Source organism: Castanea sativa, chromosome 9, assembly GCF_040712315.1.
Source record: "Castanea sativa cultivar Marrone di Chiusa Pesio chromosome 9, ASM4071231v1".
Classification (NCBI taxonomy): Eukaryota; Viridiplantae; Streptophyta; class Magnoliopsida; order Fagales; family Fagaceae; genus Castanea; species Castanea sativa.
Window position 1 is genome coordinate 45,326,602 of NC_134021.1, and position 19,456 is coordinate 45,346,057.

At 33.3% G+C, this 19,456-nt stretch overlaps 1 protein-coding gene across 1 annotated transcript; it reads left to right on the top strand.

Annotated features, from left to right (window-relative positions):
- Positions 1-8,807: 8,807 nt before the first annotated feature.
- Positions 8,808-10,977, top strand: LOC142609304 (TPD1 protein homolog 1-like). The gene is made up of 2 exons (XM_075780880.1): positions 8,808-8,865; positions 10,667-10,977. The coding sequence occupies exons 1-2, from the start codon at positions 8,808-8,810 to the stop codon at positions 10,975-10,977; spliced, it is 369 nt and encodes a 122-aa protein (XP_075636995.1).
- Positions 10,978-19,456: the final 8,479 nt, after the last annotated feature.

Sequence of the window (19,456 nt, forward strand, 5' to 3'; positions counted from 1 at the left end):
AATGGCAGAATTACAACATAGGAGATAAGCATTTCGCTTTTTTTCAGGAAACCAACCTGTAAAGTGAAATTTCACTCAATAATAAGATTTTTCACCCTCCTTATTCAAGCAATATATCTATCAGTGAGAAAAACTAGATATGATTTATTCAAAAACTAGCCTAACAATATATCCCACCCTTAACTATTTAGTATTTAACTCAGTTCCTAATAATAAAAATACAATCTTAAAAAAAGAAATGATAAGAAGAGATAAAATAGAAGCATATAGTCAGCGACCTTGTTGTCTACCATCTTATTTCTATTCGAATAACTGATACTATAAGTAAACTCCTCCTCCAAAAGTGAAACAAGAATTAGTTTTTGCTTTGAAAAATCATGTATTTGATGACCCAAATCAAAGCATGATCAAAATGTTAAACTCTGACAAACAAAAATTAACTGCTTCCCTTATAATTGTCTACCTCAACGCTCTCTATTTCTAAATTTAATGAAAGGAAATTCAATACCACACGCACATTGAAACCTTGAGTGTTTTCAAGTGTTGTTAGTTCATCGATGTCAATGGAGCAGTCCCAAACATGTGTACTATTTATATGCTTCCATGTCATACACTTCTGGATTACACAGCAAATTTCCAATGAAAAATGCGAGGTCAGCATTAAGAAGGCCACCATGTTGGCTTGCTAAAATTGTGGTACCAAGGTACTGACAGCTGAGCAGTCCACACAACGGGGCATATTTTTATAAAAATATTAAGGCTTTTTTGAGAAACCAACTTGCTTAGCTTTTAGTAAGATAGATTGGCTGAATCAGCCAGAATTACATCAGAAACTGGTAATGGAACAGTCTCCATTCACACAGCAAAATCAGAAAATTTTGAAGCATTGAATAATCACAAATCACAACCATTCTAACAGTGCAACTCTTGACTTTCCATCCCTTCAATTAATTCCCATAAAAAATTAAAAAATTTATTAAAAAAAAAAAATTACCCCTTTCGGATTAGCCTACATGAATTAATTTCTAGCAATAATTCAAATTCTTCAAATTCTTCAATTTTTTAGACATATATACACAACCCTTTTTCTCAAGTTGCTAAAGAAGCATTTAAAGACAAAATTGGGGCTTCTAATCTGTAAAAGTTGTTTGTTTTCATGTCAAACATTTAAATCAGTGAATTTTTCCGGTTTTTTATTAGACACCCAAAAAAATATAAAACCAAAAATAACCCTTTAAATACATATAATCACAGAGAAATGAAACCAAAGAGACAAAGACACACACTTAAACAACAATAATATAATCACAATCCAAGCAAGAAGAGCATATATTAAAGAATGACTGAAAGTTAAAAAAAAAAGAGTCGTTGAAGGATAGAAGGGAAGCAACCTTGGAGACGCATTCCAACTCGGCGAACTTGAAAGCGAGGCCAATCGACGGCGGAGATTGAAAGACGAGGGAGGCCGTTGGATGGGTTGGGTTTGGAAGAGGAGTCGGTGAGGCATTGAGAAGAGCTTCGAATAGAGTTTGGGTTTGGGCAGTTGAGTGAGAGAGAGCGGGTGGAGATGATTTAGGCAGAGATTGGGTTTTGTGTTTATCAGGTTTTAGTTTGTGGGTATGGTGGGTTTTGATTGAGGAAGGAGAAGGCAGAGAGTAGAAGGGGAACGTGAGAAACAGGGTCTGGGGAAGGAGATCTCGTTGGTTTGTGGGTATGGTGGGTTTCGATTGAGGAAGGAGAAGAAACTTAGGGCTTTTTGCGATCTGATTTAGGGATAGTTTTTTTATTTTTATTTTTTATTTATACTAAACTTTGGAGCTGCGTTTAATGAAACGCAGCTCCAGACATATTTAAGCTGCGTTTCATTAAACGCAGCTTAAATATGTCTGGAGCTGCGTTTAATAAACGCAGCTCCAGAAATAATGAAAAATAAGAAACAAAATTCCCTACAGCCGCGTTTCTAAAAACGCGGCTGAAATCCTACCAGCCAAACGCAGCAAAAACACCGAAGAACGCGGCTTCAGTGAGGGTCTATAGCCGCGTTTACTAAACGCGGCTATACGTTATTCCTGGAGCTGCGTTTTTCATAAACGCGGTTTAGGATACCTGTCTGTAGCCGCGTTTTAGGAAAACGCGGCTAAAAAACGCGGCCCAAAAGCCCGTTTTTTGTAGTGTAACTTCGGTGTTACTAATTATTTTGTATTTCTTAAATTACAGGAAATTGTCAATGCTCCTTAGACAACGTATCAGTTGTTCAATCAAAAAGCAAATTAGTTGTACAACAAAAACCAGTGTGGAATGTGACAATCAATCTTGACTGCCCATGTACTCTCACAGATTTGGTATTAAGCAGCAATGGGTTTCAAACTGTATTACCTCTTGACCCTACCATCATAGTTCAAAGCGGAAACCAATTACAAGTCACTGCTAATGGTGGTACGATTGCACCACACTCTAACACTGCCTTCGCCTACGCTTGGGACACTTCATTTTCATTCAATCCAGTTTCTGGCCAACCAAATTGTTCCGGATAAAAGTGTTAAGGAGGTTTCGTTTCACTGAGTTTATGATGTTCTTGGTAGATTCATTTTACATGATTTCTGGTTATGGTCAAAACAAGAAGAAAAAAAAAGTAAGAGTTCTCTTATTTATTGAGGACTAGAAATAAAAAATTGAATAAGTCATTAAAATCTTAACTTAGAAGGTAAAATGTGATAAATTTATTAAAAGCTTTGCTTAGGTGAAAACCGTCTCTTAAGAGCTTATGATGTTCTTGGTAGATTCACTTTACATGATTTCTAGTCATCGTCAAAACAAGACCTTGAATTTTATTTGTATGGGATTTTAATTATGTGATCAATATATAATATATATCGTTGGATAGCACTGAATTTTACCACGGCCATGTTCCTTCATAGCATTTTTGTCTCTCCTTTCATTTTTTGTGTTGCAGCAAGTGCGTGAGTGTTTTTTTTTTTTTTGCTGGGATCTTAAGTAGCAATGTATGGGACGGAAAAGTGCGTTGGGCCAATAAGACTTAGATCTTGGGTTTGAGTATCCCTAATACCCACTAGTGAGCGCGATAATGCCAATCTCCATCTGTGTTGCCTTGGCGCATAAGGATTGCCACCCTCCCCTCCTAAGAATTGTTAAAATATGATTTTTTTTTTTTTTGTTGTTGTAAATTTATGGCACTGTGAAAATCATTTAAGTAAATGAGGAGAGCAACAAATTGTTGTGTAGTCAAGCTACATATAGTACCCAAATTAGACTGTGATGTGGCCTACTTGTCCACGTAGGGGGTGTGGTTAATGTGACAAAAAAAACATGCCATTTTATTTTTTATTACAAAAAAAAAAAAAAAAAAAAGCCATTTTCGATTCTTATTAGTTTTTTTTTTTTAATTTTTTTAGAAAGGTTCTTATATAAATAATGACGAGTCCAAAAGGATGCTACCAATTTTCGTTCCTGTTGTCCCAAAAAATGATGTCATTTTGGATTTTCCAATAACCGAAAACTAAATTGTAACTCGTACTTATGCACAGAAACATAGTCATAAAAACAAAAGAATTGAAGATTTTTTTTTTCAATATATATTCGGATTTTGTTAATTATAATTTATTATTAGTTGAATAAATTTTGTAAATATTGATATTATTAATCAAATTCGAGTGGAACTCCAAGTTGTGGCAAAGGGATCAAAATTGGAAGGTTTGGGTGGGAGGAAGAGGTTCAAAATCAGAGCTAGGGACAATCTCCTCCTTGCTCTACTGTTGCGTTAGAGACGACCACTTATCACATATATGAATATTCTAGTTATGTCCTGTGCTATTGTGACTATCAAATTATCAATAAAAAAAATTAAATATAGATTTATTGGGGTGTTCTTCCATTTTAGATATTAGGAAATTGTCAAAATAGCAGAAAGGACACAACAATTGGTGTACTTTGCTTTGGTAGCATGTAGTAAAGTTCCCATCCTTACGAGTAGATACAAGCCCACAAAAAATAAGAAGCAAATCAAACAAAACCCACAAAAAAATCATAAGCAAATCAAACAGAACCCATGGAGGCACAGATTAACCTAGACAATCCTACCAATATTTTGTGATTCAGATTTACAATTGGTGGAAGAGACAAATAGAGACGTTTAAGAGGACAAGATGAGTCGAGAGAGACAAACCTAAGCACTGGGAGCGATGGTCGCTTCAGTTTCAGCTTGAAGAAGAATGTAGAAGAAAGCGTTTCTTTGAAGAAGAACGTGAGAGGATTTGAAATCAAGGGGTTTGGATGCCTCAATTCCTGGATATATGGAAAGGATTTGGATTTGGGCCCCTCAAATCCAAATCAAAGGGATCCAAATAGGATGCCAACAAATAGATTCAGTGATTTACCCAAGAACATCAGCGATGAAGGTTAGAAAGTGAAAGTTCAAAAAGCGTGTAAAACACCTTTGAACGTTTAGACCCCCAAATAACAAATTACCAGTTCAAGCTTATAAACAAACAATGTACGTGCAGAAAATGTAAATAAGCTAAAACAGAATTGATAACATAATCTAAACCAAATAAAATCACATCCACAACAGAAATTAAATGGCAAAAATTAAGGGAAGATAGATGCAAACACAAGGACAACACAACGATGTGTTATCGAAGAGAAAACCGAAGCCCTTGGCGTAAAACCTCTCCGCCGCTCTCCAAGCGGTCAATAATCCACTAAAGAATGTAGTTGGGATACATGGACAACAGAAGACCCTCCAAGCCTAATCTACCCAGTGTATCTAAGCCCTCCAAACTCCTACTCCAACGAGGTTGCGCCGAACCTATTTCTTCTTTAGCTTACCGGATTCCACTATAGCCCATAGCATCAACCAATATGAAATTGGTCTCTTCCTAACTACTTCCCAAAGCACCAAACAGCCTTCTCACAGATATGGGTATGGTGAGAAAATGTTTTGGTAATGGACCTCTCAAGGATGTAACAATGGAGAGGAAGAGAGTAGAAGAATTTGAGGAGTCTCTATGTGAAAATTGTGGATGAGTCAATCTTGTTTTTCTTTAGGGTTTCTCTTCTCAAAATTCTCTCTGGAAGCTCTCTACATTTTGTGGGCATAAAAGGTATTTATACTAGAGTGAGAAAGGAATGCGAAGAGTCAGATTTTTCCAAACAAACAGAATGGCCAGACTGGACTTTTTGTCTTGTAGTGCTCCAACTAACGTGACTATTCATCTTCTCTGCATGCTTCACTCGTGTACATCATCTGGCGGCTTGAAGCTGTGAGCCACTTGCGAGATCCAGCCGTGAGTCCTTGCTTTACTACACAATCTTGAGCATTTCTTTACACTCTCTCACACACTACCCTTACATGAATCCCACCTAAATACAGGGTTTCTAAGTGCTTAATTACAAGCAAATTGGCACGGAATAAAGCCAACAAAATGGTTGATAAATTTCAACTTTACAGAAAGAAGAGACGGTGAAAGAGAAGAACCTGCTTCATATCAGATGCAATGTGAGAGAGAAGAACCGTATGTTTTTTCTATTTTTGGTTTTATATGTTAACCCGACTGACCGGTAACTAATATTCTATTCAAATTATACAAACGACTTAGATTAAAACAAGTAAATTTAATGGTTGAAATTCACGTTCGTACCGTACCCCCAAAAAAAAGAGGAGGTACAAGAGAATGATCATTTGTCTAATCATTATCTATTTACCTAATTCCTAATAAAAAAATTCCATTTTAAATGGTAAGAAAGCTTAATGACATTCCCTCCTCAATCATACCCTTGTCCTTATGGGTAACTTTTGGAAGGCTCTCTCTCTCTCTCTCTCTCTCTCTCTCTCTCTCTCTTAACAATCTTCAAGTTTGTCTTCTTTTTATTGACAAACTTATGTTAAACAGAAAAAAAAAAAAAAAAATTACATCAGTAGGATTGTTTTTTTATCACCATTAAAGTGGAGCAAATTAAACTAAGCTAACTTTGAGTTGATTATGTTGAATGAACTACTTGGTTTTTATTAGTTTGGCCATTAAGATATCCTGAATCTTTTAGATTGTGCAAATCTTCAACTCGATCACAACTTTGGGTACCTGCAAGTTGATTACATCTTGATTTGTTTCAGCCACATAAATCTTCAACTTGAATATTACTTGCACTATCCGCAAATTGATCAAGGTGAGTATTCAATACAGCGAATGTCTCTTGCACCTTTTTAAGCATGCATTGTTGCCGTAAAACAAAATCACTAGGCTTAGCTCCTACGGAAAATTATTAGGTACTCCTGGAATATCATAAATCCGTACTCCCTCCTCTCACATAAATAGTGGGTCCCACCATAAATTTAATTAGTAGGACCCACCATTCATGTGAGAAGAGGGAGTACGCATTTATAGTACTCCGAGAGTACACAATAATTTTTCAGCTCCTACATGCTTAATGTGTGAATTGTCCATAACACGGGCTCTGATAGCAGTTGTTATGAGCACAGATTTTTCTTTTTGTTAATTGCTTCAAGGAAAAACAAGGCCTTCAAGTTTGATGATGAAATGTACTATTTTGTGTGAATTCATACTTCCAATGCAAAACTTCTCCCAATAACAATATTTTTCAGCATGTTTTCTTATTTATCATCAAGCCATAGAAAATAGATGACTTCACAAGAAAATTATAACATTCAAATTTAATAGAAGCCCAATCTTTATTTATTACATGTTGATAAAATTTATTGCTTATTGGTGTCGTAGTGTGGTTGGTTTTTTTTTTTTTTAATTTTAATTTTTTTTTAATGATGGCAGCTTGAAATAGACGGCAGCTCTCTCTCAAGTCAGTCAACCAAGTTGCTAGTCTCAAGTCTCAACTCTCTCTCTCTCTCTCAAACCGAAATTATTTTTTTTAAGACAATTATTTTGTCAATTTTGGGGTAAAATGTCTTGATGATTGTTTGTTGTTTGGGCTGGGTTGTTAAAATTGTTGATGATTGTTGTTGGGTCGATGAATTTAAGTAAAACGTTTTTTTGTCAATAGATTTTAATTTTATTTATCTTTTGGTCTTGGTTTTCATTTTGGAGGGGGACAAGTTTTTGGAAGAGGGGGCCGAAGTTATGCTTTCTTGGACCCAAATTGAATTAAGGAGTAATCTATAACTATATACATATATCTTTTTTAATGTCAGGGGGGCCCGGGCCCCTTTGGGCCTATATGTGGTTCCGTCCGTGGATGTAAGGACCCTTCAACATGAAGTCTGAAAATTTGCTCTGTAATATATTTTAAGCTGAACAAAATTATTTCAAAAGAAGAAAAAAAATGATCACGGCAATTATTTCTTTTGACTTATTGCTGCTATGAAGGCAATTATTTCATCTTCCTCAAAAAAAAAAAAAAAAAGGCAATAATTTCATTTGATTAAAAAATCATTATAAATTGAGAAAGGCTACGTTTACAATATTTTTACAATACTTTCACAACGAATTATAAGTAGTAAATTATTATTTTTTTAATTTGATTTCATAATTTAAATTACTTTTTTACCCATACGTAACAATTAATAACCTGTTATTTAGCATTTATTGCAAAAGTATTGTGAAAATATTGTGGATGTAGTGTTTCTCTAATAAATTAGACAATCATAAAAGTATAAGAAAAATGTTATGTCTACTATATTTTCACAAAAAATCATTAGTAACATGTTGCTATAGATTGTTATTGGTGGACAAACAGTAATTTTAGTTGTAGGTCTCTAATTATGACCAATAATAACTTAATACTTTTGATTTGCTGTGAAAATGTATTGAAAATATTGTGGACGTAATGCTTCTCAATAAACTAGACTAGCAGCGTGCGGTATAGATTTTAGCTTTAATTCTTAAGGTTTTTTTTTTTTTTTTTTTGGTGGTGAAGTCGCTTTAATTCATAATCCTAAATCACGGATTCGTCTTAACTATGACTCTATGAAAAGTTCACAAATATATGAGATCAAATATGATTAGTGGCAGAACTAGAAAATTTGTTAAGGGTGCCAAGCTAAATACCAAAAAAAAAAAATCCAAAAAATAAGCTTTTAACAAATGCAATTTTCTTACATATATATATATATATATATATATCAAATTATATATATAATATTAATAAATAATTAAAGAATTTTACTCCTAATTACCATGAAATCAACATCTATTATTTCTTCTAAAATGATAAAATTTCATATTCCTAATTTTTTTTAATTAAAAATTAAAAAAAGAATGTTTTTATTAAAAAGAATTTACTTATATATTTCTAAGACATATTATCATAGTATAAGAATAATTATCAGAGGAAAAAAAATAGTGTATTAATAATATATAAATTTTTCCATTTTTATCAAATACATTATATACATTTCGAATTAATGAGTTATTAATATTATAAGAGCAATTAGAGGAAACAAAAATGAAGCATTAACTATCTAAATAAATGACTTACATGTTTTTAGTAAAAATCTAGAGGGGCTGTCATTTAAATTTATATCTAAAGATAATTTCTTTTACCAAAAATATAAGAGGAATGAGAGATTTTTAAAAAGTCTGAGCCCCCATAGCATTATCTCCAAGAAGTAACCATATTTGCTTAACATTTAATGCTAGTTTGATTCATAATCTTAATTCTAATGGTCTTTCTAAATAGGAAAATATATAGCTTTTAAAGTAAAAGATCAAGGCAATTAACTTGTTTGATTAAAAAATCACTATAAATTAGACAAAGTCCTGTAACATTACATTCAGAAAAAAGAAGAGACACTAATTTCTTCAGAAAAGTTTTTAACAATGGCTACTTTCATCAAATTTCTTTGTGTACTTTTCGTCCTCAATGTCGTTGGCAAAGGTAAAGGATTCTATCAATGCATACAATCCTGAAGGCATTTCTTTGTTTTAAACAAAAAGATGATATTATATGAAAATGAACATTTTGTTTTATAATATGAAGGCATATGAACGATTATTGTATTTTGAATGTTTTTGGATGTAAGGATTGGCCATGCTATCTAATCCATCGCAATCTTTCTACCATATATATTATTCACGTCTTTTAAATATGTTTTTAAAGATTTTTATTATGTTTATTTTATTAATTATGATATTTTTAGCCCCTGTCTGGGAGAAGAGAATGGAATGAAATAAAAATGAATGAAAAGATTAATTTTAGAATATTCTTCATTTTCTTTGTTTGTGAGTTTTAATGGAGGGAATGGAAAGTATACTCCTTTGTTTGGGAGTTTATGTGGGAGAGAATGGAATGAGTATAAGAGAAAATTCATTCCTCTTTATTTTCTTAAAACCTTGAATTTTCATTCCCCTCGAAATTAGGAAAAATGAGTGGGAATGAAATTAGATTTAATGAATTTCTTACTAAAACTCTCAAAATACCCCTATATGTTCAACCTTATATTTTAAATTAATGATCTAATAGTAATATTATCATAAAATGATTCCATTAAATTCCTTTTGTGTTACTCCCAAATAAAATTACTTAGGCCTTGTTTGGGAGGGGGGAATGGGTGAAAGGAATGTGGAAATTGGTAGTTGAATTCGAGGACAACTAACCTCCAAGAACAGGGATAAAGAAGAACAGAGATAGAAAATAGAGGGAAGTAGCAGAGAAAAGAGTTATTCAATTAACAAAACTGTTCAATCCTTTTCACAACCCATTCCCAAGTCCTATACTATCAACTACTCACTCAATGCTAGTTGTGTAGCTACTTGTAACTGCCTTGACAGCTAGCTACCTGTAACTACCTTGACAGCTAATCCTTCTAACTAACTCCTACATTATCCAACACACATCTGCCACATCACCTCCTTCATCAGTTGAGCATGCACACTACATCAGCAACACAGGCTCCCACAACATTAGCCTAGGTACCCTCTGCAGTACCACCCATGCAGCAACACATGCACTAGCCATTAGCACCACACGCCCTAGCCATCAGTCCCACATGCACACATACACTTGGATTCCTAACGGTGGGATGGAATGGAAAGGAATGAAAAAAAAAATTTAGAATATTCTTTCCTTCTCTTGTTTGGAAGTTTTAATGGAAGACTTTATTTGAGAGTTTAAGTAGGAGGGAATGAAATGGGTTGGTGGGAACACTCATTCCTTTCTGTTCCCTTAAAGCCTCAAATTTTCATCCCCCCGAAATTGGTAGGAACACTCATTCCTTTCCATTCTTTTTTTTTAAAACCTCCAATAAAAGTTACTAAATTCCATTTCATTCCATTTTATTCTTTCCATTCATTTCTTCTTTAAATGCATTTCATTTCATTTCATTCTATTTCTTTTCATGCTCTTATGATCATTTCATTCCATTCCCTCATAAACTTCCAAACGAAGCCTTAAATTCCATTAATTTTCATTCCTTTATATTAAAATATCTAATCAAAGTTACTTAATTTCATTTTCTTTCATTTTTTTTCCCATTCCTTTCCCTTATTTAAATACGTTCCATTCCTTTCCATTCCCTTATGATCATTCCATTCCATTTCATTTCATTCCCTTATGAACTCCCAAATGAAGCCTTAGAGTCAGGATTATTGCCAGTTTCAGTGTTCATGTTCATATATGTTGTTCATGCTTTTGAATTTGATTTAGTATTTTGAATTTGTTTATGTTTATTTAATTGTAGGAAATTGTCAATGCACCCTAAGCCAAGTAACCATCAAACAATCTAAAACTGGAGAAGTAGTGCAACAAAAGCCAGTGTGGAGTGTGACAATCAACAATGGCTGCCCTTGTTCCCAATCAGATTTGAAATTGTCCTGCAATGGGTTTCAAACTGTGAAACCGGTTGACCCTTCGGTCTTGTCTCAATCCGACAATGAATGCCTTGTTAACAATGGTCTGCCAGTTCAGCCATCTTCTTCAGTTAGCTTCACCTATGCTTGGGACACTTCATTTTCATTCCAGCCACTTTCTTCCCAAATCAATTGTTCTTAAGGAGGTTTCTAAAAGTGCCTAATGTTTTTAGTAAATTCATTTAAATTAGATGATTTTTCATCTAACTAAGAGCTTTATTGTTGTACTCGATTTGAATTATGTGGTCTACGTTAATAATATATAATATCATCGGAAGCATGAAATTTTGATTTTCAAACCTTTTTGTGTTGTTGCAAATGCTTTTGTGGCGTAGTTTATTGGCTTTTGTTTTTTTTTTCCCATATAACCCATTAGATCAAGAAGTCTTTGAATATAATTTATCTTGTAATCCGTTCCCCACCCCCGCACCCCCCAAAAGAAAAATAATAATGCCTTTTATCAGCTAAATAAATATCATTCTCTTCTTTAAAAAAAATATCATTCATTAGGTAAATGTCTTCATTACCTTATTAAAATTTAAATTCATACTTCAAAATAATTACTATTCCCCCAAGAAAAAATGATAATATTACTATTGAAATATCACTTGAATTTAAACAATAGAAAAAAAAAAAAAACTTTTTTCAAGTAATTAATAAAATGAATCTTTTCTATAAAAAAAAAAAAAAAAAACTCGTCTCTTTTACCTAATATTTCACATAAAATTATATAGGTATAAACCATTTTCATTTTCCTATAATAAATCATGGAATATATAAATAGTAAGTGAGAGATACCTAAAAAAAAAATTATAACAATAGACAAAACTAGAATTCAAAATTGTAATATAATTATTGAAAATAAAATATAGTTTAAACAAAAACACTCAGCTAAGTTTTTTTTTTTTTTTTTTTTTTTTTCCAATCACAAAACCAAGTACACGAAATTAATACCATTGATTTCCATAGTTTGAGTTAGGGGTGTACAGCCAACCCACCAAAACCAACCTAACGTAACCCAACCCGCCGGGTGGGTCAGTTTTTAGTGGTTGGTGAGTTGGGTTTAAAAATGATTTTTTTTTTTTTTTAATAGTGGGTCAAGTTGGGTGCGGGTCACAACATTTATAAACCCGCCTAACTTGACCCAACCCACCAATATATTTAAAATTTAAATTATATATATAGAAATATATTATATAATTAATAATGTTTTCTCATATATGGCTCTTTCTATCTAAAACTCAATTACCTTACAAACCCTAACAATATTATATTTCTCTCTGCCGCTTCCCACTCCCACTCTCCCATTCCACTCCTATTTGTTTATAACCGAGTTAGAATACTAGTTCATGTATATTTTGTTTATCAACTCAGATGAATATGTTTTGTTTATAACTGAGTTAGAATACTAGTTTATGAATATTTTATTTATCAACTCAGGTGGCTGGTGGGATATATATTTTTCTTTCTCAAGTTAATAATAATAGTAATAAAAAATAATTAGACCTAACCTGATTCATGTGGGTTGGGTTGTACTCCTGTTATGGGTTGGGTTGGGTTGGATTTCTTTTTAACCCACCATGGTGAGTTGACTCAAAAAATCCTCAGAACCTGACCCAACCCGATCCATGCACACCCCTAGTTTAAGTGACTTGCACAATGCCTATCCTTTATAATGTGAAGGACCCAATTGTGTTTTATATTGAAATACATTTAGCATACGTTGAAATGGAAAACTAGGGAAATTACACTTTACTATTTTAAACTACGCACTAGAATACACTTTGCACCCTAAATTATCCGCCTGAATACTTTGCACCTTAAACTATTACAATTGTCACACTTATCACACTTTGCACCCTGGTGTTATTTTTGTTGTCAAATTTAATAGAATCTTGCTGCATGTGACAAGCACATTCTTCTTGCTTGGGGTTTTTTTTTTGTGCAATTTAACACCAAAATGCTAACAATTTCGTTAGTCGCTTTCAAACTATTTAACAACTAACATCTCAAGTCTTTGAGACTTAATTTTACTGTAGCAACTTCAGTTTGAAAAACTTGGGTTTTATGTGGCACTCGACTCTTTGAGGCTTGTGTTCCTAAAGGAAAAACGCAAACTTCAAAAACAAAGAAAGAACAAGGTAGAGATGTTAAGAAAAGAAATAATGCAAGATCAACAACAACAACAAAGAAAAGAAAAAAAAAACATAGAGATCAATAACGAAGAAGAAAGAAGCAACCCAGTAAAACCCAGCAGAAAAGCAACGATGCAAAACACAGCAAACCAAAGAAGCAGCACCGAAGCAACCTAGGCGGTGAAGCAAAGGTTCAGATTGAACCTTGGCGGTGAAGCAGCGGTTCGGATTAAACCCATGTGGTGACAGCGGCAAAGACTCCAAGCGAGGTAATCAGCTCGAATTAAACTCCACTTCGAATTCTCACTCTCTCTCTCTCTTTAAACCAGATTTGTAGAAATTCGATCCTTTAGGTTTTGGGCGTTTTCTGAATTTTTTATTTGGGTCATAAGAAAGAAAATCGAATTCTCACTCTCTCTCTCTCTCTCTCTCTCTCTCTAAACCAAATTTACAGAAACCCAAACCTTTGGGTATTTTCTAAATTTTTGATTTGGGTCTTAAGAATGAAAAAAAGAAGGAAGAACAGTAAGAAAAATTAGAGGTCAGTGCAGGAACTGGAACTTGAGTTTTAGAAACTTGAGTTCCACGTGCAATTTAAATGGAAATAGAGTCTTAGAGACTCGAGTTGCTATCGTGAACTCGAGTCTAAAAGACTTTAGATGCTAGTTTTCTAAATAGATTGAAAATATTGCTAACTAATGAAATTGTTAGCAAAATGGTGCTATTTTGCAAAAAAAAAAAAAAAAAATCCCTTCTTGCTTATGTGGAACAAAGTTAAAAGACTGAAACACCCTTCTTCAAAATCAATTAAAACAAAGCCCAAAATTTTTCACTTCTCCCTCTCTCCCGCGCGTGTCATCCATTTCCCTAAATTCAGTTTCTTGTAAACCCTAAATCCCCAATTCGAAAATTGCCTGTACTCCACCATCGGTCTACCATGAAGAAGGCAGAGAAAAAATATTCCAAAGAGGTAGAATTCAAGAGATTACTTCAATTTAGTTTTAATAGCTGTCAGCAAGCCCCAAGAAAAAGAGAAGGATGATATTATTAGTTTTACAAAATAAGCAAAAACAATTCAGCTTCGAGGTATGATATTATGTGATTAGGAGCTCTCTGGCTAAACTTTATGCTTCGAGGTGTAGACTCAACTCTCACGTCTCGTGCCAAGGTATAAAAAATAGCTTCATGTGATCTTAGCCGTCCATTGAGGGAGAGTAGTAACAATTCAGCACCTGAATGTTCAGATCTTTTGAGGATGGGACTTATAGATGTTATTGAAGGCGTTCAGTTTTCCCACATTTCTATGATTCCCTCTTGTGATTACACTCCATTTCCAAGGAACAGGATCCGCAATCATGAGAAGGTGTTGCTTAAGTATATTAGACTGCAAGACCCAAAATATTTATGTGACATGCACAGATCAATAAAGCGACAAGGTTTAAGCTTGTCAAATGATGAAAACAAAACAAACAATGATTCGCGAAAGGTGTACGGGGTACTGCTAATGAATTCTGCTATAGAATTAGAGAGGTAAGTTTAAATATTTTGAAACTAAATATAGCGAAGAGGATGGTACCCACGCAAGATAGAGGGAGATGTAAAAAAAAAAAAAAATTGAGTTTTGTTTTGAGTGGTTTTGAAGAAGGGTGTTTTAGTTTTTTAACTTTGTTCCATCTAAGCAAGAAGTATGTACTTGTCACTTGAAGCAAGATTCTGTTAAATATAACAGCAAAAATAACACCAGGGTGCAAAGTGTGATAAGTGTGATAAGTATAATAGTTTAGGGTGAAAAGTGTGCATTCGGATAATTTATGGTGCTAAGTGTGCATTCGGATAATTTAGGGTGCAAAGTGTAATTTAGCGCATAGTTCAGAGTGATAAAATATAATTTTCCCCATAAAACTTAATTTTGCTCCTTTTCAACACCTCTAACTGAATAAAGCCCAAACCCCATCTTCAAAGAGATTCAAGAATTCTATGGTCTCTTTAAACTTGATGAATGAAAAGATGAAAAATAGAGGAATTCTCCCATAAGCAGTACATGCAACTTCCTATTCATAATAGAATTTAAAGCTTAGCAAGCATCCTAAAAAAAAAAGATTAACATAATGTTGGAAATAGAAACATTACCAATCACACTTAATAAATATTTAGCTCAACTGATAAAGTTTCTGATGGTTGTATAAGAGACCTGAGATTCAATCCCCGCCTACACCAAAAACTAATTGGTGTCTTAGTCTGATGATAAAGAGCTATTATCAATAGTGGATGTCATAGGTTGAAACTCTCTAAAAAAAAAAAATTCTAGTTGCTTCAATATCTTTATACATTGCTAATTTATCCAACAATTAAAAAAAAAAAAAAAAAGCAAAATTTAGATATAGGACCCTATGTAGTGTTTCTTAGGTTCATTTCTTAAAATTTAGTCATGTAGTTGTTTAATGAAATAAGTTAAATGGTTTTAAAAAACAAACTTTCCCGTGAGAAAACCCATTAGTTAGACTTGAACTTAAACGTTGAGAGGATGTTCAAGTAGGATTTTGAAAATGACTGAGAGGATGTTTCCAAGATACATAAAATGTTTTTAATGACATAGTTGTAAATAAATTGAAAACACTGAACCCCATAGATTTGTTTAAACTCATCTATCTCTTAAATTAAGAAGCTTATTTTTATCACAAAAAAAATTTCACACTTCAAATTTGAAACTTATCATCAATGCCAGCTATACATGATAAGCAATTAATGCGGTTATCTAAGGCCCCAAATTTTAATTTAATGAAGCCCAAGTATTAGTCAATAAATAAAATAATTTTTTTATCAAATGAAAAATAAGAAAAAATAAGAGCTTTATTGTTGTACTCGATTTCAATTATGTGGTCTACGTTAATATATATATATATATATAACTGAAGCCTCTGAAACTCTTACAATTTTCCACATCAGCACAATATCTAAATAAAATTATTATTTTATTTAAATAAAATTATTTTTGTTTAATCCAAACTTAACAATGAGTGGAACTCTATCTCTCTAACAAGTCTAACTTAAACTCAAACTTATCATTTTTTTTAAACAAAATTATTTTTGTTTAATCCAAACTTAATAAGGAGTGAAACTTTATTTCTCTAATAAGTCCAATTTAAACTCAAACTTATCATTTTTTTAAACAAAATTATTTTTGTTTAATACACATCAGTTAGGTTACCAAAATCATGAAATGTTTTCCTTGAGGTAGGGATGACTTGGTATGCTCAGAAGGTTAACTGTGACAATCTTTAGCTTTGTAAGATGACTTTTATATATATTTGAAAAAGTTTGCTACATTTATAGTCTGTGTAGTCTATATATGCTATATAGTATGAGATAATAATCATGATCATGATGATTACAATTTATTCTTAGGTGTTGTCTATTGTCTAATCTGTAAGAAGGTTTAGTTATTTATATGAACTTTTCGAGACATAAGAAAGCTAGGAAGCACAAACACTTCATTAGGGGTGCCTTACTTTCAACACCTGCACTGAAGGAGAACAAAATGAGTTATTCAATGACTACTACGAAGCAACAAAAGAAGAAGATACAAAAAGTTATTTAAAATCACAAAAAATAATGAAAAACATTTTCTGTCTTTCAATTGATTACAAATTGTTATTTTAGCATTGCAATTTATTAGATAATTGAGGATATTAGGTGTTTGGAATCCTAATTTTTATTTAAATTTTTTTAATTGATATTTTACATTTACTAAGGGTACAAAAAGAGCGTTTTTAAGTCTATTTAGCACCGTCAACAACATTGCATATGTGATAACTATTCTTCTTTTACTATTGGATTTTTTTTCATAGTCAATAACTATTCTTCTTTCCCGTGCAATGTTAATGACTAGTATTATATAATATCATGGGCAGCATGAAATTTTAATTTTCAAACCTTCATTTGAATTGTAGCATGTCGCCCATGCTCTTTCATTTAGCATTTACTCTCCTTTCAATTTTTGTGCTATAGCAAATGCTTTTGTTATTGTATTTTTTTTGGCTTTATTTTTCCCATATACCCCATTAGATCAAGACGTCTTTGGTAAATTCAACAGAATAATAATGCCTTTCATGATCTAAATAAATATCTTGCATTAGGTAAATGTCTTCACTACCCTTTTACTAAAATTTGAATTCATATTTACTTCAAAAATAATACTTGTGGGGGTAGAATGATTAAAACATGTATTTGGGCCTTGGGCCTGATATTAGTGGTATAAGCCTTTCCAAGAATATCCTTAGAGGCCCACGAGCTGGCTCTCGCTGGAAAGAATGGCGGTATTGTTCGAGGAGAGAAATCTCCTTGGCAAAATCCAGTAAGGGTTATAGGGCACATCATTGTGATTAGATGGAGAGTTCTGGAAAGCCTGTGAGGTAAGAGCATGTTCCACACAGTTATAGGAAGGAAGAACATATGAAAAATATCAAGGGAAAATGCTGCTACCATCGCATTAAAGACCCTGCACCTACCTCTCTAGCCGCATTAATGGGAAAATGACCTCTGCACAATGGGGATCAGTCTTCTAGCTATTGTTTGAAGACTTTCAGAGGGTGGTGGATAGGACAAGTATCTAATAGGGTAACTTGAGCTACACATGGAGGATGAAGGGAAGAAGAAGAATGATATAAAAGAAAACGAAAGGGCATGGTAAAGGGGGATCGCAGAAGAACAAGAAAAGAAAGACAGAGAACGAAATTACTGTAGACCTCACCTTTAATTTTAGACTATTACTTAAAGAAAGAATAGTAATATAAGACTTCCTCGGCTTACGTCCGATGAGGATTTCTCATTGTTTTTATCCTTTGATTGTGTGTGAAGTGGCAATCTAGTCCTCCAGCTGTGGTCCAATATCCATAAGACCTAGGTTTCAAGCCCATACTCTACAAATTTGATTGTATAAGGTCATTTGGGCCTAAACCCATCACGCGTTTGGGTTTGGGTACAAATTGTACGCTTACAATACCTATTCCCCAAAGACAAATGATATCATTACTATTTGAATATCACTTGAATTTCAAAACATTACTTTTTTCAACTAATAAAATGAATATTTTCTATACAAAAAAATAGCTCGTCTCTTTGACCCAATATTTCAAATAGGTTCAAAATACAAAATTAAAAAAATATATGTGTGTGTGTGTGTGTGTGTATATATATATATATATATATGTATATATGTATGTATGTATGTATGTATGTATGCATAGAGGTGCAAAGCAGCTACTTTTTCATTTTCCTATATAACGCTAAGTGGTTCCAATAAATATTTGTAAAATTTAAATGGTAGGGATATAAATATTTATTGTGGAATAAATAAATAATAAAAATTATATAAATTATTAAATTATTTGCTTAGATAGAAAGTTAATTGGATATATTCATTCATTTAAAAGTTTGCTTTGGTAGAAAACTAAAGAGTGAAATACAATGTGGGTTCCAGTTAGCTTAACTAGTAAAATCTCTGATGATTGGAAAAGATATTTGAGATTCAATCCCTACCTACACCAAAAATTTATTGGTGTCTAAATCTGATAATAAAAAACTATCATTAGGACCGGATGTCATATATTTGAAACACTAAAAAAACAAAATAAGAGTGAAATACGATGGTATTAAAAGAAAATGAGGTGGTAGGTTAAAGGAAATAATTCTCTTATTTATTGTGGAATAAATGGGGGGAAATTCAGTCCATATGTTCTCAGATTCTCAGTTAGTTGTAGGCCAAGTGTTGGGGACATTGGAGGCCAGAGATCCAAGAATGCAAGAATACCTAATCAGGGCTAGGCACTTACAGTCCAGATTTGATTCTTTCATCTTCGCACATATATCTAGGTGTGGAAATAGACATGCAGATTGGCCACGCTTACAACATCCTCGGCTCAGGGTTTGCCTTGGGTCATTCTCGTGGAAGACCTGTTGAAACCTGCTCAGACGACTGTAAACACCATCCATATTCATCAGGTTAGGCTCGAACCTAGTTGGATGGACCTCATAATGTCTTTTCTTAAGAGTGATGTCCTTCCCAAGGACAAATCTGAGACAAATAAAGTTCGTAGAAAGGTACCTTGGTTCTGGTTTTCCGAGGATCAGAAGTTATATAAACGCTCCTTTTTTGGGCCATATTTGTTGTGTGTACACCCTGAAACCACGGAGTCGTTGTTGGAGGAATTGCATGAAGGGATTTGTAGAAGTCATATAGGAGGGAGGTCTTTAGCTTATAGAGCTCTGACCCAAGGATATTGGTGGCCCAATATGTAGAGAGAAGCTCAAGATTATGCCAGAAAATGTGACCAATGCTAGAGGTTTGGTCCTAACATCCACCAACTCGGTGGCGTACTTAACCCTCTATCTAGTTCGTGGCTGTTCGCACAATGGGGGTTGGATATAGTAGGGCCCTTCCCAAAGGCTGTGGGAAATAAAAGATGGTTACTCGTAGGGACTGATTAC